This window comes from Pungitius pungitius, chromosome 7 (assembly GCF_949316345.1).
Source record: "Pungitius pungitius chromosome 7, fPunPun2.1, whole genome shotgun sequence".
Lineage (NCBI taxonomy): Eukaryota > Metazoa > Chordata > Actinopteri > Perciformes > Gasterosteidae > Pungitius > Pungitius pungitius.
The window spans coordinates 19,150,644-19,171,604 of NC_084906.1; the positions used below are offsets into that span (position 1 = coordinate 19,150,644).

General features: G+C 50.4%; 2 protein-coding genes across 6 annotated transcripts; one reads left to right on the forward strand and one right to left on the reverse strand.

Moving 5' to 3' along the window:
- Positions 1-540: 540 nt before the first annotated feature.
- Positions 541-13,906, reverse strand: cbarpb (CACN subunit beta associated regulatory protein b). Of its 5 annotated transcripts, none has more exons than XM_037470567.2 (10): positions 13,695-13,906; positions 11,807-11,879; positions 10,535-10,683; positions 9,540-9,604; positions 8,257-8,419; positions 7,414-7,585; positions 7,145-7,303; positions 6,518-6,740; positions 5,798-5,990; positions 541-4,867 (listed from the first exon to the last, which is right to left on the reverse strand). In XM_037470567.2, the coding sequence occupies exons 2-10, from the start codon at positions 11,852-11,854 to the stop codon at positions 3,532-3,534; spliced, it is 2,508 nt and encodes an 835-aa protein (XP_037326464.2). In that variant the 5' UTR covers positions 11,855-11,879; positions 13,695-13,906; the 3' UTR covers positions 541-3,531. The 5 variants fall into 5 exon arrangements, with proteins under 5 accessions (XP_037326464.2, XP_062419399.1, XP_037326466.2 ...); XM_062563415.1 differs by lacking the exon at positions 13,695-13,906 and adding an exon at positions 13,341-13,687; XM_037470569.2 differs by lacking the exon at positions 13,695-13,906 and adding an exon at positions 12,612-12,772.
- A 443-nt stretch (positions 13,907-14,349) lies between these two features.
- Positions 14,350-18,263, forward strand: atp5f1d (ATP synthase F1 subunit delta). The gene is made up of 5 exons (XM_037470595.2): positions 14,350-14,608; positions 15,295-15,448; positions 16,127-16,215; positions 17,832-17,961; positions 18,118-18,263. The coding sequence occupies exons 1-4, from the start codon at positions 14,492-14,494 to the stop codon at positions 17,952-17,954; spliced, it is 483 nt and encodes a 160-aa protein (XP_037326492.1). The 5' UTR covers positions 14,350-14,491; the 3' UTR covers positions 17,955-17,961; positions 18,118-18,263.
- The last annotated feature ends 2,698 nt before the right edge of the window (positions 18,264-20,961 follow it).

Below are 20,961 nucleotides of genomic sequence, written 5' to 3' on the forward strand. Positions count from 1 at the left end.
TTTTGTGTGCATGTCTACTGTGGGTAAGAATCAATTTGTCATATTCATTTTGAGGAAAATTGTGTGTTACATGGTTTATGTATAAATGTATGTATGATGGTTGCCATTTTCTTGCTTTTAAATGACAGAATAGATGTTCTGGTGTTAATAAATGGTTACATAATGCTGCTATTCAGCGCAATTAAAGGGTTTTGAATAATATGAACCTTGCAGATGAAGTGGCCTTGGAACTCGGAGCGCGGTAAACAGCCCACGGTTTGGTGCACCGACCCTCTGCAAGCGCACCTCGACGCGTCCTCGGTATCAGAGTAGTGGCTGCATGTCTCTCGACGATCTCTTTTGAACTCTGGCCTCGAGTTTCAAGCCCTCGGGCCGCTCGGACAGGTCATAACTAAGCAAAGAAGAAGTCAGTCCCTTTCGTAGAGGGTCTGACTTCTTCTTTCATTTCTTTCCGAGTAATCTGACGGGTGGTTACAAGGAACAAATCAATACGGTAACGCACACACAACCACACAAATAGAGGAAATAAAGAGTGTTAGAAACAGTTTGATTCATTCATTTATTCACAGATTGATGAACAACCCTAAAATAACACTTTTTTTTTTCTTCTCGTTTTGATAATTTGGTCCCCCAAGGCTCGATTGATTTGGTTCAACAAAAGCAAAGTCGTAAGGAAAGAATGTCTTTTTTTCTTTTTTCTTTGACAAATTAAGCGGTTTACTAACAAGCAAGGAATACAGAAATACTTCCACTTTTAAAAAGGGTTAAATCTCACAAAATCTCATCACAGCATTCTAGCAGTACAAAACCTCTAGTCGTACCGATGCTTCTGCCTCTAACAGAGTGAGCGTCACCATGCGTCGTTTCGTACGGCGGCTCGGGAGAACACATGAAGATTCGTACTGAAAGTGTTGACTCTCATGCAGACCTACAAACAGCTATGCATCAACGCGCTGGGACAGGCTACTGGGTGGTTTCCCGCAAACACCACCGTCTTACCACAGTGTCCCCAGTTATACAGCGTCTGTCTAAAACCTAAAAGAGGACGTCCACTTAGTCTAGCCTTTTTGTCACGTTGTGCTTGTGTGCACAGCCACGTTCAGATCTCTGTACACCGGTTTTTTGTGGCCATTTTGCCGCCGACTCAGGCGTCCGTGGCGTTCGGGCCTGAGGCGGAACGTCTTCCCTCCTCTCCGAGCTCTGTCAGCATTTGCCCCTGCGAGTAATTAGCATCACCGGGGACGCAGCGGTTCCATTATAACGGCGAGAGGGGGGGGAGGGTTTCATTTCCGTTCTGCTGAGTATCGCCGTCATTAAAAACAACGTTGTTCGAGAGAACAAAATGGTTTCTTCACGGTGGATTATTGTACCAAAGTAACCAAAAAATATCTCATATATATATATATATTATATATGTATATATATATATATATATATATATATATAGCGCTTCCATCCCTCTTCTGTCTTATTTTGAGTGCACTGCCTTTCCTCCCATGTCATTGCTCTCCTAATTGGGAAAGCGGCGTTTGCACTTATACCCCGAGAGGAGACTCGTGGTACGCGGCAGAGAGAGAGAGATCTTATCTCAGACAAAGACGAGGGGGGGGTTTAAGGCCCCGTCTCGGTACGATTAATATTCAACACCCTCTCGTGCGGTGGTTCCCCTCACGTCACGTGACAGAGAGCCCAACAGCCCCTCTGAGTATCGACCTGCTGCCGACGCCAAAGCACAGATTTGTGAGCAGTGCGATGTGTTTCTTGCTTGCGTGGCGTATTTTCACCGCTACGACGGCTTCACTACAAACGGCGTCTTTGTTTTGTAAACCGTCCCGGAAGCAGCGCGGGGCCCCCCGAGGGAGGCATCTACCGCCGCCGGGTCGGCCTCCTCCGGAGAGACGAAGAGGAGACGAAGAGGAGGACGTCGGGTGCGAACAAATAAAGCCTGTTCCCAGAGCCCTCGTGCACGAGAAAGCTCGCCTCTCTTATAAATCCAATGAACACCAAACGTCTTCTCGTCTCGGAGCTTTAACGTAATTGACCGCCTCGTGGGTGCGTTTGTTTATTTGTTTGTTTGTTTGTCGGGTCAAAGGTGAACGCCGGCGATGCCCAGAGTACCAAGAGCCGTGTGTTATGTTAGTTCTGAACCCGTCCTCTTCCAACCCGCTCTCGGGTTTCATTGTCATTGAAGCAATGCAGACGTGCAAATATATAAAAAAGGAACAAATTCTTTTCAAGTAAACAATAATAATAAAAAAACATTCAATCACTAAATAAGGACAATCAAAGCATATCGTCCTTCATACTCATATTATACTTACTTTTCTGACTTTTGCTAACTGCATTAGTCACGTCCCAACTCTCTCAACCACCTCTTTGGCATGTGGTCCCTTAAATACTAGTCAATAATAGTCATAAAACCCCAAATTAGGTCAAGATTTTCCACACTTTGTGCCGTTCCCTTGGCCTCAAGATAAAACAACATCTTTGAAATAAGGTCTGTGAGGACCACAAGCTTAAGAGATATACACATTTTGTTCTTTGAAAATTAAATATGTGTCCAGTGTGAAGACAACAACGGTCACTGTTGAGGCAACATTCTCTGAATTAAAAAAGAAACCCCTCTAAAAACATGTTAAACTCGAGACGTTCATTATTAGGTAATGCCCCGCCCCCCCCCCGCTGTAAGCACATGCTAAAACGTCTAAAATGGAGCTCGAGTCTCCGCAACTACTGATCCAGACAAACAACCAGCGCGGACAACTTGGCGGGAAAGTTCACCCCCAAGAATCCGCTCCCACGTTTGTGGCGCCATTTATCGACCCGTTTTGTAGAGAGTTGCGGAGCGGCAGCTCATAACGAAACGATCCAGCGGGATAAAACAGTGCTACCAGGTGAGAGAAGTCCTTTTCCTTTCTGGGGTGGACTGTCCGTCCCTTTGAGGTTTGCCTCACAAAGCTTTGCTAATAACTATTCGGGTATTTTAAATAATTGCGTAGCTCATAAATAGCGGGGAAAAAAATACTCGTTTTGCACTCAACGCAGGACGGAAGGACTCGCGGTCGCTTTCCAGAGCGGTGGGTTCGTACTCGTCTGATAGCACCTGGTTTCACAGTGGCTCAACAAGCACCGCGGCCGTATCGGCTCTAGCTATTCAAACTGGAGAGCAGAGATAGGAAGGCAGAGATAGACGGACCACACACACACACACACACACACACACACACACACACACACACACACACACACACACACACACAGGAACCGTTAATGAGGAATCATTTATCACTGAAAGCGTATCGTTCTTTTGATACAAAGACTACTTTCTCCATCAATGGAAAATGCAAAGCAGGGCGACGTTGAGGAGCTCGGTGACACGCGGGGGGGGGGGGGGGGGGGGGGAGAGAGAGGCGGGCTGCATTTCTATTGGACGAGCTGTATGCACGGCTATTTGAAGCACACTTCCCACAATTCCCACAACCCGAGGCCGGATGAATCGAAGCGGGAAAAGAGTAAACGACTGGAGCCCTGCTACACTGGGCTGTGGTCCGGGGAAGCGCGCGCGGCCGCCACCGCAGCCGCCGCCGCCACGCACTCGGCGGCGGCGGCCGCGTCCCTGGCCCGGCGAAGGCCCACGTAGAGCCGGTCGTCGAGGGTCGCGGCCAGTTTGTCCGAGAGCTCCGCCGTGATGGTCTGCGGGCCGTAGCCCGGGGAGTCGGGCGCCCGCTGTCCGCCTTCCTGCCGAGGGTCAGGCCGCTCGCCGGAAGGGCGGAGCTGCGGCGACGGAGGGGAGGCGTCGTCCTCGACGTCCCCGCACGCAGCCTCCTCGTCGGGAGCGCTGACGATGCGGGGGAGCGTGGTGTGGTAGCTCGTGTCCAGCGGGTAGTTCACGCTGTCGCCCCTCCTGAGCGGGGCGCGCAGGCGGTCAAAAGAGGACTGGAAGTGTCTGACCCCCGGGTCGCTCCACTGCTTGTGGCGCTGCCACTGCTTGCGGAGGTGGACCCGGGACCGGTGCCGCCGAAGCGGCGACTCCTGCTGCTGGTCGAACTGGGGGTCGTGGCGGAGGAACTCGCGGAAGAGGGCGTCCGTCTTCTCGTCGATGCTGTAGTCTCGCCGGTGCGGGCCCGCCGGCTGAGGGGACGGCTGCGCCGCCTCCCGGGTGGCGAGGGCCTGACCGCGCGGGACCCAGGTCGGCGAAGCAGCGCCCGTTTCCGCGGCCGACAGAAACTCGTCCTCCGGCTCCTCCTCGGAGAGGCGGGCCTCGAAGCTCTCGCCGACGGTGCCGGTCCGCCCGGCGTTGGTGAAGTGGTGGCGTTTTTCGTTGGCAGTTCTGTCCTTCGGGCTGCCGCCGCCGCCGCCGAACAGGCGTAGGTCTTCGGGGCCGCGGGACGGCACCTCTATCGACGCGTAGCCGCTGTCCATCTGCATCAACTTGCGATTCCCCGTCTCCGCGTCGCCGCCCCCTCTCTCGGGCCCGGTGCCGTCCCGTTCGCTCGTTCTCGTCTCCGCTAACCGCTCGTCCACCGGAATGTCCCCGTCGTCCTCTCCGCCCTCCGACTCGTCGCCTAGGTCCTGGGACGGGTAGCTGGGGAGCTCTCCCCTCTCCGCCTGCCTCCGCCCCCCCTGCGAAGACACGCTCTCGGCGTCGCTGCAGACCGAGTTCGGGTCGGCGGCGGCGTGCTGCTCCAGCGTGGCGCGGAGGGTCCAAATGTCTTTGTAGAGGGACTGGGAGCTCTGGGGATCGGGGACGTCGGCACCTTCCCTCCTTGATGGGGACGGCGCTTCGTCCTGGGGATCGGGGGACAGGCCAATTACCCCCGGGCCTCCGCGACCGCAGCTGGGCTCCACCGTGACCTCTACCTCTACCCTGCAGGGCGCACGCAGGTGTGGGAAGAGACGGGATGGGAAAAAAAACAAACGAAAAGAAGGGATAATAGTTAGGGGGGGTGAGGGGTGAGGAGGGGCGGGAAGGGGGAGAAAGAACACGCATTTACCTGAAATAACACGCGGCTGTGTTCACACTGCACAGAATGGTTTTCATGGTTTTCATGACTTGCGATGGCTCCTGCTGCAAATGTCTTTAAGCAGAATACTGATGCCATGCGGGGGCGGAAATTTCCCAGAAAATCCACCGCTTTCATCGGCGTGAATTAAAGTCCGTGCTGCGAGGATCATCACTCGAGTGATATCAGCAGCAGCGGCGTGGCGGCTTCCAGCAGGAAATATTGATTTGGTTTAATCTAATTGTCAGTGAAGGAAAATACAACTAAGCGAGATGGATTGTTTTGGTTTGTAACCTCATATTGGGTTAAAATCTGCGTCGCTTTAATTGCAAACCTTTTGTGAACCTCATGGCATCATCGGACCATGTCAGCGATGGAATGGTTTCCTATGCCAGAGTAACCCCCCCCCCCGTCCAGATTCTCCGCTTAACTCTTCAAAGGAAATAATACTGTGGGAAAGCTGGCTGTGAATGGGAAATTGTGTCTTGTTTACTGGGATCTCATTGTAGTAAAAAAAGATCAAGATCAAGATGTAGAAGAGGACAGCTTTAATTAAAACCTAATCTATATTTCTTCCATTGATTGACACAGTATAATTTAGTTTATCATTAATCATCAATCGTTAAATCAACCAGTCTGCGTTTTTTTTTTTTTTTTTTTTTAATAAAACCACTTGGAGAATCGGGACTTGGAGGCTCGTCTTACCGTAAACCCTCACCACACGTCGTCCACATCAAAATGAGTGCAAGGCAGCAAAGCAGTGAACGAGATGAATGGCAAGGAATTAAAGCTACCTGCCGAGGGAGGGGGGCGGCGTGGGCGGAGGCGAGAGGAGGCGGGCCTTGGGGTCGGCGGGACAGTAGGCGTCCTCCTGGGTGCGGGCGAAGTACTGGATGAGGTCTATGTGGTGCGCGTCGTTGTCGTCGTCCCGGTCCATGCTCTCGCTGGCGGCTCGCTGCCGCTGGAACTGTCTCCTCTTCGGGGAGCCTGGCCCACAATAAAAAAAAAAAAAACATTGGAGGGAGGGGGGAGGAGGGGGGAGAGGGGGGGGGTTCACAAGTCGCATTAGCAGCCGGCAGGAGTCAAGAGACACTTAATTCAGGAGAAAGCTTCCATCAACTGCTGAAGTTTGTGAGAGGATTTTGTGATCTTTTTTCCCTTGGCCCCCCTTGTGTGTGTGTGTGTGTGTGTGTGTGTGTGTGTGTGCAGGACAAAAAGATCGCTCAGAGGGGCTCAGATTAACTTGGAAGACCACGTCACCGAGCCATCTGTCGTGTGTGTGTGTGTGTGTGTGTGTGTGTGTGTGTGTGTGTGTGTGTGTGTGTGTGTGTGTCTTTCCGAGTCTTGGCGGCCAAATGGCGTCTCACAGTTGGTTGCTGGATCCCCCTGCTCTTAACGTTTGTCTGTTTCCCCACAGGAGGACAAATACACCCCCCCCCCCGCCGCACTGTCACAGACTGCATGCGGAAACAGGAATGTGTCTCCAGTGGGACGTCATTTCGAGCGTCCATCACCTCTGGTGTCCAGACTGGAGGCCCTCTGGCTGCTGTCCAGCTTCCACTTCTTGATCTTGAAGTAGGGGCTGGCCCCCTCCAGGCTGGCGTGGCGCCGCAGCTTGGTGAAGAACTGCAGCACGGGCCCCTGGCTACCCGCGGCGCCGCTCCTCGCCGCGGCCCCGTCGCCGACGCTGACGCTGCTGCCGCCGCCGCCGCGGGGCCCCGCTCCCATCGCCTCTATCTGAGAGAGAGAGAGAGAGAGAGAGGAGGGGGGGGGGGGGGGGGTCAGGCAGACAGCCCGCCCCGTGGTGCGTGTGTTCAATCCCTTCTGACAGCGACGTTCCACACAGGCTCCCTTGTTTACCCATAAAGCATCACTCTGCCCCCCTTCCCGCCCCCTCCTCACTGGTTGACTGGCTGCTCCAACGGGCCGTTTCCACTATCGCCCGGAAAAATCCATCACTCTGCGAATGGTTAACTCGACGCCGCGTTGTTTTCCGAACACGCGACCTCTTACAGGCCGTTTGTACGCTCGCTCACGGTGTCCTGTTGTGCGGTATTTGCACCGTTTTCCCACGGCTTACCAACACGCTCCCCCCCCCCCCCCCCTCCTCCCCGGGTTTTTTGCGGTTGCAGGCGACTTACGGGGCCGGCGGTCGGCGGCTGGGCGCAGAGGGCCGGCGCCGCCGCGTCCTCGCCGAAGCCCGCGTCCAACACCGAGTTGAGGGCGTCGCCGGGGAGGGCGCCGCTGGGGTTGGCGCGCGGGCCGGTCAGCGCCGTTTGCGGCAGGGGGCACAGCCTCGGCTGAAAGGGAAGCACACGCAAACATGAACCGTTGACGCTCGCATTAAACCCCCCTCCCCCCCCCCCACCGGGAGCCAAGACAAACGAGGCCGCAGGTCAAAGGCAGTCACCTGGAAGATGGACAGCGCCGACTTGGCGGCGGGGCGCGTCGTCGCGGCGACGGTGTTCTCGGCCGAGTCGCACTCGTGGATGGTGACGATCTTGAGGCCCGGGGGGGCGACGTGGAGGTGCGTGAGCCGGGCGTTCTTCAGGTGGTGGAAGTCGCCCTCGGTCAGAGTGTACCTGCAGAGACTCACATTCAACGGTCCCGAAGCAAACCAGGAGGTGACGACCTGATGACTGTGCCCCCCCCCCCCCCCTTATAACACCCCCCGGTAAAATCTGTATCCCCCCCCCCCCCCCCGTCTAAAGCACTCCGTTTAGCGCCTGTCCCTTTAAGCGCCGCTCATTAAAAAAAAAAGCCATGTCTGTCTTTATTAATCAGGGCCTTTGGGTTCCTTCAGGCCGCTCCTTTAAAGAACAGCTTCCTAATGCAAACTGCATTAATGGATCGAGTGTTTTGATGCTCTCACACTATTTGTACGGCACCTGGACCTGCTTTAGAATAGACAAAAAAAAAGGAGAAAAAGCACAAGAAAATCTCATTTTCTACAATATGTTGCCTTCAAATAGAAAGCTATGCCCTCCCCTCCAGATGAGACAGGGGCCTCATTCACTCCGGATCAGTTAAAAACCGTAGAGCTTATCCGAGCCGAATGGGGACACGTCGGAGCGCAAACCCATCAGCGGGGCGCCGGGGTAATCCCCTTTGAAGTGTCTGCGCATCAGGCTTCGGGCTCCGGGAGAAACGCAGCGAAAGAACGAGACGGGGGGGGGGGGGGGGAGCGCGAGCCTTTTTAAAACCCGCGGGCAACCCGACCGGCGGATCGTGCGTCCCGTGCGGCCTCTCTGACCTGCGACCCTTCTCCTGGGCCTTCTTGCCGTGGTCGAAGAGCGCGGCCTCGTTGAAGGAGACGCGGCGGCCCATGGTGCCCGCGGAGAGGAAGCGCTCCGTCTCCTGGTTGTGACAGCTGGCCATCGACAGGCAGTCGGACTCGTCCACCCGGATGGTGATCTCTGCCGGGGGGGGGGGGGACAGAGGAGGTTTTGGTTATTGTTACCAGTGACGGGGGGGGGGGGCTCTAGGGACGGCGGAGTTGGTCCCAGCCGCTCCAGGCTGAAATACGGCAACAACATTCGTGCTCCCCAGAGGATGAAACCTAGGATCTCCAACCTGCAAAAACACTGCACTGCGTGTAGAGAAGGAGAAGGAGTTTTAATGCTAACCCTTAGCATGCTAGCGTTGTCAGCTTCAAGGCGCGGACTGGAGACTCTTAAGGCAACAGCAAAGAGGAATATCTTCAGGGCTAGTTAGTTAACGAGGTATTAAACGGTTGGATCAACCCCATGAAAAGGAGAAAATACGATTATTGATTTAAAATATAAATGGAGTTGTTGTCTTACCCAAATTAAAATGATATATATATATATATATATATATTAAAATCTAAATTTGTCGTGATCTAGTAAGAGAGCTATAAAAGAGGTTTGGAGGTGTAGTCCTTGTTACACTGCGGCTCACTAGCTCACTACAAACTGGGTTCGTTAGTCCAACGTTGCTCTGATGGGTCGGCAGAGGAGCTTTGGTTCATCTTCCTGGGAGAAAGACACTCAACTCCACTAAAAAAAAAAAAAAAAACGCAGCCAATTCAGAAGTTAATAGCGAAATGCATTTTAAATTGGGAGTTAAGTGGGGTCGAGAGAAAAAAAATGCTCTTAATTGTCATTTTTACTTAATCCATCCACAGAATCCTCACAGGATTACTGGAGCTCGTCCTGCTGTCCCGGAGTCGTCAAATAACTTCAGAAAGTCAGAAGTGACGTCTCCGAGGTTCAGACCCCTGTGTGGAGCGGCGGGGCGTAAACACGACAAACTGCTGACAGCAAGACCACACAAAAGCAAGTTTTAAATCCATCATTTCGCGTCAGAGACGTTCGCCGGTCCAAGAAAATGTCCAAAAAAGGAATCGCTTTACTTTAAACGGTAGAGACGCCGCACATTTGTGCTGACGCGGTGAAAAACACCCACGTCACATCCATCAATCCAAGTCCCTCCATCCCCCCCCCCCACCCCCCCCACCCAAAGCCTGCCCGTCTCCATGACCCCCTCCCTCTCTGCCCCCCCTTCTCCTCTTACCATGGTGGGTGGGCCGGGACTCCTCCGCGTAGTGGCTGTTGGTTTTCTCGGGGTCATCGCTGGCCCTGCGGCACACGGACACATTCAGATCCACGGTGACGTGATGACACCCAAGACACACACAAAAAACGATGCGTTGTCTCAACTTCTACCTGCATCCTCACCGAGGGCCCAAGTCATTGCCGGTACCTTGATCCCCGTCGGGTGGGGGGGTGGGGGGGGGCAGTGGAGCCCTTACATTAATAAAGCATGGCGCCTAATTGAATTGCGCGCTTCCGCTCACCTTGAAGGGCGCGGAAAAAAGGACTCGATAAAAAATTGTTTTTTTTAAAAAAAAAAAGGTGGATCCCTCTTCTAGTGTCTTCTGCTGATTCACGCGGAATTTACATTAATGGGCCAAAAAAAAAAAAACAGGAAGTGAAAGCTCCTCCCAGACATTTCTCTCCATCTCCTTTATTCGTGCAGAGATACGTGTGCATGCGAGAGAATTGACTGGAGGGGATTTCTTCCTTCCACCAATCTCTGTGCTTCTTCTCGTCTTTCATTTCCTCTCTCTGTGTGTGTGTGTGTGTGTGTTTGTTCCCCGGTCCACCGACGCAAGATTAATGTCCGCCGATGGCTGCTATAAAACCTCATTACGCTCGTCATTTGTGCCAGTCGGCCCCCGTTCTCCCCTGCAAGCCTCACCTTGTTCTCCCCTGAGCTCCCTGTTCATCTGCACCTAGGGAGGGGGGAGGGGGGGGGGGGGGGGGGCGCGGGGGACAAAGCGTCCAAAGGGGGGGGGATACGCAATGAGCTCCCGGGGGGCAAACATGTGCTCTCACAGGCGGGCACAGCGGTGCATTAACGCGGGTCTCTTTGGGGTCGTGTAAGGTTTCAGTATTGCGCGAAAACTCTCCTTCCATCAGCTGTGTGCAGCTCCTCCAGGTGCCGAGACGCCATGTGTGTGTCATTATTATTATTATTATTATTGTGATTATTTCTATGCATCGCACCTGGCATAGCATTTCCCCCCGGGCCAGCAGCGGCGGCAGGCGAGGAGGAAGACGGCGAGGGAGATCAACGACCCCACCAGGAGCACGGAGAGGATCACCAGGAGGAGCTCGTGGCCATCCTGCTGCTCCCGGGCCACCGACGGGATCTCCTGGGAGACGGAGGGGGTCATTAGATGCATGCCCGCAGATACTTTAACTTTACTCTGTGTTGATTGGTTGGTGTGAAACTCATGAGAAGGGATGGGGGGGGGGGGGTGGAGCAGATATGACAGGAGAAGAGGAGGTACGACGCCCTTTGGGTCTGGAAAATGAGGTGGTGCTTTCCAGGGAAATGGAATCACATTTAAAATAAACACATCATTGAATCCATCACAAGCAGGAAGAAAACATTTCACCAAATAATTCCTACTTTTGATTCATTTGTTCCATTATGGACAGAATGAAGCTACATTGTGAACGTATCATTTTCTGATAATTTTTCCGAATATAAGCAAATCAAGTTGCTTAATCTTCCCAGCAAAGCAGCTAAATTGGTTGATTTGGATCCACCAGCTGGTCGGGAATCTATAAATGCAACACGGAAATGAATTCATGACTTCCATTAAACTATTCCTATAAACTATTGGCACATTTGCATTTCCACAATTATTCCTTCAAACAAACAAGAGAAGCACATTAATCTGCAGAAAAACTGGCTTTAAGTATTTTGATTTCTTAGTCAGTGATTCATTTTATTCATTTCTTTTGGTAAGATTAACATTTTTGAGAGAAAAAAATACATTTCCTCTTTGCTGTAAATAAATATGGAATTCACATGAGCTTATTTATGAATCAACCATTTACTTAATTGATTTAGTTTGTTTGATAAATAGAATTTTGCTGTTTTGAATCCAATTTTACAAGCAACAAATGTCTTATTGTTTCTCAGTGCAGATGTAGGCAGAAAATAATTTAAATGGTGAAAAAATGGGTCCAAACGCTTAAATGTTTGGCCGAACTCTGAGGGCAAAAACGCACATAAAAAGTGTTGATGAGCTTGACTCCGATGTCACATCTTGACATCTTTCTCCACGAGGGGAAATTAAAGCTGAGATTAGATCAGAGATTTAATTATGTACGGTCCAGGTCAGGATGTTCTCTATTAGCCAGTCAATCGGCCAGAGGAGAATAGGAGGGGAAAGCATGGACCTGGCGGTGATCTGGACACACACACACACACACACTAACACACAGGAAGTTTGAGAACAAACCGATGGCGAAAGGCAGACTTACTGTGGAGTTTTCTGGTAGGATGTTCCAGACGGTAGAATCATTGCTCATGGTCCAGGCCAACTAGAGAGTTCCCCTGAGAGATAACATGTGCACACACACACACACACACACACTGACTGTTACCAAAGTACCCAAACACAAAGTCATGAGGGACAGATTCTGCTTTCTAACTGTGTTAATAAGAAATCCAGGCTTAATGCACACGCTGTGAGATTGAGGCAAATCAACTCACAGTAAAGACTGGAGAAGAAACAAAATGCGTGTGTGTGTGTGTACACGGCGATGCATCGACTCCGGAGGAAGATGCAAATGGAGGCATCTCGGCTGCAAATCATCACCCGTGATCCCACATCAGCTCCCACGCACACGCGCACACACATAAATACACACACACACCAGAGAGAAACACCAGCACCAGCTGATGAGTTCCTCTACGCAGCGGCTATGAGTTTGCTCCTCACAGGCATTAATACAGCTGCTGCTGCGCCAAACAATGCCCCCCCCCACCTCCCCCCACACACGCACACACACACGCACACATACACACACACACACAGCAAAGCTACTCACCCAGCAGGGTAGGAGCAACATGCCAGCAGCACTCAGCGCTCCTTCGCTCTCCTGCCAGTCACTGCAGCACTCAACTTCAGCACCACAACCTGTAAGCTGCTCGCCCCCCCCCCCCCCCCCTAAAAAAACAACCCTGCCCAACTCGCTGCTTCTAGCGCCCGAGCATCATGACAAGAAACACAAAACTGTTTCACAGGGAAAATACAGCCTGCATCCTACCAGCCGAGCGTCTTACCCTGATGATGGAGGGCAGTGCGCAGCAGTGCGCAGCAGCAGCAGCTCTGGATGTGTGCGCGCGTGTGCGCGCGGCGTGTGCGTGTGCCAGGCAGTAGCTCGGGAGTCTCCTCCTCAGCTTCCCGTGCTGCATCGTCAGCAACGGTGCCACCCCCCCTCCCCCTATCTACCCCCCAACACCACCTGTACCCCACCTCTCAGGGCTGGTCCACTGTTTGGTTCATTATTCCGTTTGGGAATACATAAGTGCCCGCTGCATTCTAACACGTGCTTTTTATTAAAAAATTAAATAATAATAATAATAATAATAATACAAAAATCACCAACTGACACCAAACACCAGAACGTGTTATTACAACATTAAGAAAGCGGAAGCTGCCTCACTTTTTTAAATACATTTAGTGCAATAATAAAAAAGACCTTCCATAATCAGGCTTTTACAAATACCAGGTGAAGTAAGCATATTGCGTACATCAACTTTTGAGGAGCGCTCGGTTCCACGCGGAATGCTCCCTCACAGGCGGTGAGACACGGGGGTCCCCCTCGTGTTTTACCGTTTTACCGATTATCCGTCCGTGTGTGCCAGCCGCGTTACGGGTGCATGTACACGCGGTGCATCGGGTTCGCTCCGACTAGATTTTTTTTATTGAAATAGTTCGTCTTATGATTACAATACACATAACATTGCAATGCTTAACGCAGTAGCTTGAAAAATAAAGAAATAACTAACTGTTGCATCAAAGAAAAACATCTTGTTTTTTTATTGCTTCGTGCAGAAATCCCCCCGCAGTCTCCACCGGAACTAAATAATGAGCGTGGTCTCCGGCAGCTGTTTCCTCATGGACGTTCTGCTGAGGAGACGCCATGAAAAGAAGCCGACGGTCCACTTCACACGTGGATGGGAACGTGGATGCAGCGCAGCGGGTTGATAAATAACGCCGTGTTGTTGTTGTTGATGATTCCCCATCAGTCCGGTGACACCGACGGGAGGGAAGGCAGCTCGCGCCCTCGATAGGTCTGCGACGAGGAGCGCGCATGCGACGGAGACAGCAGGCGTAAAAAATAGAGAAAAGGCTGCACTCACCTACTCAACTGGCCGCGTCCATGCAGGTCCGCAGGTGGGCTGAGGCGATAACGCGAAACTCCTCCGCGGACGCTTCAATGTGGATTTTGTTAAGACTAAAAGTATTTATGAATGAAACCCCACTGTGTAAGACACGCCCACCACCCAGTCAGAGGCGCACCACGTGACGCCCAGGAGTGAGGCGAAGCCGATTGATTGAAGGGTTTCTCCAAATTAGCCCGGCTCTCAGTCGGGGGGGGGGGGGGGGTGCACAGCAGGAAAGCCCGACAGTCTTTTTTTTAAACTATATTCCCTTGGTTTTCATCACGCATTTGAAGCACTCTTTTGTTTTTAAATTAGTGTTGCATGTTGTATGAAGGCACTAATATAAAAGGGAAAAAAACGAGTGGGTCCATATCTATTGCCTATGTAGGATACAACGCCACCTGGGTGCCATCTACTGGTGAAAAGAGCTCATTTGTTTCATTCAAGAAAAAGTATGTACGTCATTTAACTTACTTTTACCTCAGACGTTGCTTCGTAAAACCCCGTAAGCATCAAATGTAGTTCAACTGTTTAGTTATGTGTAAAACTTGAAATGCTTACCTTTGTTTAAAATATAACATATCCGTCTGTTTAAAAAAAAGAAGAAAAAAAGGACTACACTACCCGGCATCCTCTGCGAAGCCCGCAAAGCTTTATGGGTAGGTTTACCAACGTCCTTGTCCCGACCAAGCGCACAGCGACTGCCTTCACGCAAGGGGCTTGAGGATCTCTGTCATTCCCTTGAACCTTAATAAAAATCTGACTAACCGGACATGATGGCAGCACGGTTTCTCCGCCGCTCCCTCCCCGCGCTGAGGCAGGCTCGCTCCTACGCCGAGGCCGTGTCCGGAGCCCCGCAGATGTCCTTCACTTTCGCCTCCCCGACACAGGTACGCTAACGTTAGCTAGCTGGCTAACATCAACGCCACCGGCGAGGCTTCTCGGGCCCAGCTAGCAGGACGCAGCACTCTTCGTTTTGCCGTTCGTTGCAGGAAAGCACCCCCCCCCGGGTGGCGTTGAGACGTAGTGCTCGTACGTGGCTCTCTAGTCGTTGCTGGGTGTCTTTTTTTTAATTTAATGCGTGCATGCGGACCGTTAATGCCCTGCCTGTGTGGGGGGGGGTTAGCTTAGCACGCTTACTATGCTAGCTGTCATTCAATGCCTTTGACCAGCAGTGTGTCGAAGAGTACCAGGCGACACAATATTAATCCTTCAGTTTAACAACTGTAAATCGTTTATGTAACGTTACGTTTATTTACGTATGTGTGTTAGCTTAACAATTACTCAATTGTGACCGAGTCCGTTATCACCAGTGCGTTTAAAGCTCTCTAACCTTGAGGTTAATGCTGCTGCAGGTATATTTCACATTCTGCTATTTGATGACACAAAGATTAAAAGAAATATTCTCATATTAATATGTTGATATGTTTTTGTTTTCATAGTCAACTGAATGTTGCATTGTGCGCCCTCTTGTGAATCCTACATCTTGGCAGATGTATGTGTCCAGTCCGTAAGCCCCAAGCTGTTATACGAGTCAGTGAACGCATCGCTCCAACTTCTGTCTCCTACCCTGCAGGTGTTCTTTAACGGGGCCAACGTGAAGCAGGTGGACGTGCCCACGCTCACCGGCGCGTTCGGCATCCTCCCGGCCCACGTGCCCACCCTGCAGGTGCTCCGGCCCGGCGTCGTCACGGTCTTCACCGACGACGGCCCCGCTGCCAAATACTTTGGTGAGATTCCACCCCACTGAGACGCGCGTGTGAAGGACCGAGGCTTTGACGCCTCCCCAGTGGCATCGGCGTGAACAAATACATTTACATTTTTCATGTAGCTGGCGCTTGCAATAAGTAACCCGAGTGGGTACGGAACCAATAATTGCCCTCAATGAAACCAAAATATCAGATCACCACCTATTACATTCTCACAATAGGTTATTTGTTGTCTTTTTTTCCGATAAGCTTCTCTGCTCAAAATACTTAAATTTCAACTATGATTGATGATGATGATGATGATTAACGATTGAAGAACTTTGTTTATCAGCCCAACGATTCTGGCTAGTTGCCACATTTTGATTCAAGTTTTTTCTTATTGATTTCTTCCAAAAAGCTGAAAGATGTTACATGCATTAATCATACTGGTCATATAGGTTGAAAACCTGCGCCTTGCACTCATGGAAGCTGTGCTTGTGCAATGCAACAAAAAAACAAACACTATACAAGTCCTTCCATTTATTTTCCAACGCATTCAAGAGGATGTTATCAATAAACATAGAATGTAGAAGAGCAAACCCGGGATGTGGGAGTGCACTGTTGGTTCATTGGTGCATCATTGGTTATAAAACATAGTGAAGATGGCTATGTTAGCATGTCTAGTTATACGTGTGTGTGTGTGTGTGTGTGTCTACGCAGTGAGCAGCGGGTCAGTAACGGTCAACGCTGATTCTTCAGTACAACTGCTAGTTGAGGAGGCAGCTCCTCTGGACCAGCTGGACATTGCTGTGAGTATAATGTCAACATCACTCCACTTGCATACAAACTGGAGCGCGTCTTGTCAGGCAGAGTGACCATAACAACCACTAGATAATAACACTTTTTTGAATTGGTGTGAAATAAGTGGTGATGGTTCCTTTTTGAAAATGTGTATCTACATATTTGCTTGAAAAATTAATTAAATGTATTAAAAGATTTTATTCATAGACCTGACTGTTTCTTAGTATTTAACAGACGTAAGTTGATGCCTGGTGGTCGGCATGGCAACCACTTTTAAACGTTAGTGATGAGCCTTGAGTAGTCCTCAAAACAGAAGCTAAATATAGTTGCATGCAGCATCGTGTACGAGAACATCACAATGAAAAATCAATCCAGAACAGTGGGAGAGAACGTAATAAAACAAATCCCTTTTATTATCCCTAATGATTCAAACTAATTCTAACGTCATCGATGAATGGGTTTTGATGATCTAGTGCCAAATATGCTGAGCCATTAATGCGAGGGATCAACATTTCTGGCATTTATTGCTGAAAGAGAGGCCAACTATTACTGGGAAGCCTTCTAAAAACCAAGACATGGTTTCGTATATACACTTATTTATAGTTTGTCCTTTTGGGAAACCGGATTGAACTTTTGACTCTTTGTTCTTAAGCGTTTGAAATTTAGACCTTTTATGATTCAAAGGCTGGTGAGGTTCATTTCCTCCACATTGTTTTATTTACAATACTATGAATTGCTCCACAAAACAACGATCTAGCAGCAATTATCTCTAGTCCGTCCTCGAGTGTTTAATCCTGAGCCGCTCTGAACATTGAAGTTCATTTCGTGTCAAACTGTAAAAGTGGAAAAGTTGCGTCACAGTTTCACACAATGGTCAGACTGCGTTTTCACCATTTTACTACAAGAGTCCTCTTTGGCACGTCGTCTTGCACCTTCAGCCGATTCTTTCCCCGATCTTCTTGAACGGCATTTGTCTGACGGGTGTCCACATCCGGCATCAATTACTCTCATTTCTGCCGATGATTATCCGACTGATCGGAGTCTGGCCCCCTTGTTTAAATGTCAGTCTTGTTAATGCTCCACTGCCTTATTACTCACTCGGGCCTGCCTCTGACCTTGGGCAGTGTCACTGTCAAGTTGACTCCCTGGCAGTAAATTAGTTTTTTTTTTTTTTTTTTTCTCGTTGTCCTCGGCTCTGCGCTGAAAATGCACATGGGCTCACGCTGATAATAAGGAGGGAAAGGTCAGTCACTGTTGAGTTATAGCAGATGTGTCAAAGCCCCACTGGGAGACCTTTAACTCCCAGCTATGTTTGGCATTTCTCCTTTCTAATCACCGCCGTGACGAATGGAGCTTTCGCAGCGTAGAGTCAGAGGGGATTTTCTCCGCCCGTCTCGGTCCCAGCTTTCAGACTCGCCGTCGCTCAGACGTTTTCTGACTAACGGGGACGATCGGCGGCGTTGGGACCGATCTGAGCGCCGAAGAAATCCTATTTCACCCTTTGCGATCCACTACCCAGAAACACTCGAGAGAACAATCTGGACCATGAAAGAAAACCTACCTCTGAATTGTGGGCTTTGTCATTTGATGTCCTGTTTCTCACCGTTTACACTTTCTTCCGCAGGTTGCCAAGGCCAACCTGGAGAAGGCCCAGTCCGAAATGGCCGCCACATCCGACGAGGCGGCGAGGGCGGCGGTTCAGATCAGCATAGACGCCAACGAGGCCATCGTCAAGGCTCTGGAGTAGACCTGTGGTACGAGGCCTCCGCTGCACCCCTGTGCTACTGGGGGGGGGATGTACTGATAATTAGTTTAACCCAACGGCTTTCTGACGCACGTATTCAAGGTTGTCACGGGAGTCGATAATTGGAAATATTGTACTATACTGTTTTTCTTTCCTCCTCTTCTAGGTAACCTTTTTCTGTTTCTTTGATGGAAATTAATGGTCCACCTGTGTTTCCTGCTCAGTCACGTCAGTGTCCAGAAGATTCCATACTTGCTTTGTACAGTGGATGAATTACAAAATAAATTTATTTGGAAATACCTGCTTTGTGAAGCTTGGGGCTGCTTTTTCTTTTGTTCTTTAAATCGGTCCCTCTTAGCTACTTAATGACGACGGGTGTCGTACTGTGGACGAAGACCACTGATTCCAATTGACTCCGGAACAGACCCATGGGGCGCCAAAGTAAAGCTGATCAGCACGACTTGACTGAGTCTCATTAAGCAGACTCAAGTTCTGAAGAACGGTGCCAGTTTGTCTCGTGTAGTGAATGTTTCTGCCACGTGGGGGCAGCAGAGACCCGCTGTGTCCAAACCACAGTTTCAGGGAAGGAACTGACTTTTTTTTTTTTTTTTTCTTCTGGATGTGATTTCCTTTTCGAGAAAGGATCCTCTTTCAAATAGTTTTTTGGTGATCCGCTCTAATCCCGTAAAAGCTTAGTCACATAAAATGTTTTCAGGCCCAACTCGTGGGTTCGGGGTCGTTTTGGAACTCTGCTGCTGCCTCAATTTCAAATGAGCCGGTCGACAAAAGCCGGCAAAGATCCTGCGCTGTGGAAGCCTTTTTTTTAAATGTATTTTTTTTGAGCCTTTGTCCTGTTTCATAACCGGCGGTTTCAGTTCTGACCTCGCTCGCGTGCCAGACTTGAGGCTCACGAGAGACTCGAACCGCGACCGGTTGACTCTGAATGTCAACTCTCGAGGGGCTTCGACTAGTGCGAGCGCAGTGGGAGTATCGGTGTTTGCACAGAAAGGTCACCCTGGAAGCATTAAGGTTAAGATGTTCCATCTCCAGGACAGGAAGCAGAAGCGCCTTTGATCACGTTTATGCTTTATGGCCGTTGAAATGATCCTTTTTCATTTACCATCGGTCCATGCGCGTAGACCCGCAGGCTGTGACTCGGCGCGCCATCCATTAATAAACAAAACAACAAAGAACTGCTTCTCAACACCTCTCGCACATCCTGCTCTCTCTTCTCCTCTTTCATCAAACCCAGCTGCGCACACACACACACACACTCATCAGTCAGCCCTTGAGGGGCCTTCAGATGAGATGAAACGGCCCCCCGTCCAAACCAGCACTCCTTTAATCCCGATTTATGATGCGGGATGTGGAAACCGCGCGCTGCCTGGAGATGACACAGCTACCCGCGAAGCGAGGGATACACTGTGATCGAGGGTCCACGTCCGGATCGCCCGAATTCCTCCATCCGTCAGCCGTCCGGCGGGCCCCGCCCACGAGCGCCCCCCCCCTAATGAGGGCGAGTGTCTCGTTAACCAGACGAAGCCGCTAGGGGCTGAACGTTGATGCAGGGCGACGAGGATCCTTTTCGACAGCCCTTTGCCCCCGAGAGCTACTCGCTACCGTTTCAGGCCTGGAGAGGCCTGCTCCGAACCTCCGTTTCCATCCCCCCCCGGCGCCCCCCCCCCCCACTCCCCCCCCCCGTGGACGCGCCGTCTGCAGCCAGCGACGGCCTGCGTGCGACGGCGTGTCCGCGGTGGTGTCATCATTTAAAATGGTTCTCTGCCACAGAGAGAGAGAGAGAGGCTCCCGGCTTTTGCGAGGGCCTCGCCGGGTTATATTTACCGAGTCGACCGCGGAGGGAGTGAAGAGCCATCATCATTTTAGGGTGATGTCACCTTCTCAAACTGTCGGCTGGGGCTCCGTCTGTAAAAAAAAAAGAGGCCACGACCACGAAAGGTCTTTGTTGTCGCCGCGGCTCAACAATTTGGAGCTTAAGGAATGTAGAAATGGAAACTACGCGTATATATATATATATATATATATATATATATATATATATATATATATATATATATACATGTACGTGTACACACACACACACACACATAATGATATGTGTGTATATAATGCATACACACACATATATGTATATGCACGCAAATACACACACGCAGTGAGACAGGATGATGTTTCCCTGCGTCTAGTCACCTTTAACCTCGTCAGACCTGAAAAACAGACGAGAGTCTCTCAGCGGACACTCAAACCAAAATCCTCTTTTATCTCTTTTTTACATCGGCGCTCTTGTTGGCCTCGTGAAATCATAGGGACGCACTCCACGCGCACCCCCCCCCTCCCCCCTCTCCCCCCCATTGACATTTCACTCCTCGCGTTAATGATAATTCATGCAGCTGACAGCATTGGGAGACCTGCTAATTTATCCGGCACAATTATGTAAAAATAAAACAGTGTAATAGGTGAATAATAAGATAGTTATGCACCAAACGGGGGAGTGACAGATGACACGTCGTGATAGTGATCTGTTTGCTGGGACTCGTCACAAACTCATAAAAGGGTAGGTACGGTTCGGTTGAGAACCAAAGGTATGCACGAAAAGGTATTACTCATCTACGGGAAGCAGTGTCCTGCTCCATCGATCAGCAGGAAGAACCGCTTCCTGCAAGCGGGGCCTGGTTCCTCCTGTTCCTCCGGAGGAACACAACGTCACCTTAAATAACAGTTTAAAATTGCGATTTCTGACCATTCGCAGAGAAGAAGAAGAAGAAGAAGAAGAAGAAACCAGTTTTCAGGTGGCTGCGAGTTGCTGAGAGGGCCTGATGTGAGAAAACCAATGATAGACCTGAGACAGAAAATGAAAGATCTGGAAAATATGAATGCGAGGAGCTATACGAGCCAACTGGGACTCTCTGGATGGCAATTTTCCACGCGCCGAAAGTGCGGCAAAATTACACATATCACCCGCCTCGGAGCTTTAATACACAGAGCGTCACGT

Excerpts from the sequence above, each read along its gene's own strand:
- atp5f1d (XM_037470595.2), top strand. The coding sequence starts at position 14,492 with ATGATGGCAGCACGGTTTCTCCGCCGCTCCCTCCCCGCGCTGAGGCAG. Across the intron at positions 15,449-16,126 it reads CCCCGCTGCCAAATACTTTG|TGAGCAGCGGGTCAGTAACG; the intron begins GTGAGATTCCAC and ends GTGTCTACGCAG. Across the intron at positions 16,216-17,831 it reads TGGACCAGCTGGACATTGCT|GTTGCCAAGGCCAACCTGGA; the intron begins GTGAGTATAATG and ends TTTCTTCCGCAG.
- cbarpb (XM_037470567.2), bottom strand. The coding sequence starts at position 11,854 with ATGAGCAATGATTCTACCGTCTGGAACATCCTACCAGAAAACTCCACA. Across the intron at positions 7,304-7,413 it reads CGGCGCTGTCCATCTTCCAG|CCGAGGCTGTGCCCCCTGCC; the intron begins GTGACTGCCTTT and ends CTTCCCTTTCAG. Across the intron at positions 6,741-7,144 it reads AGCCGCCGACCGCCGGCCCC|ATAGAGGCGATGGGAGCGGG; the intron begins GTAAGTCGCCTG and ends TCTCTCTCTCAG.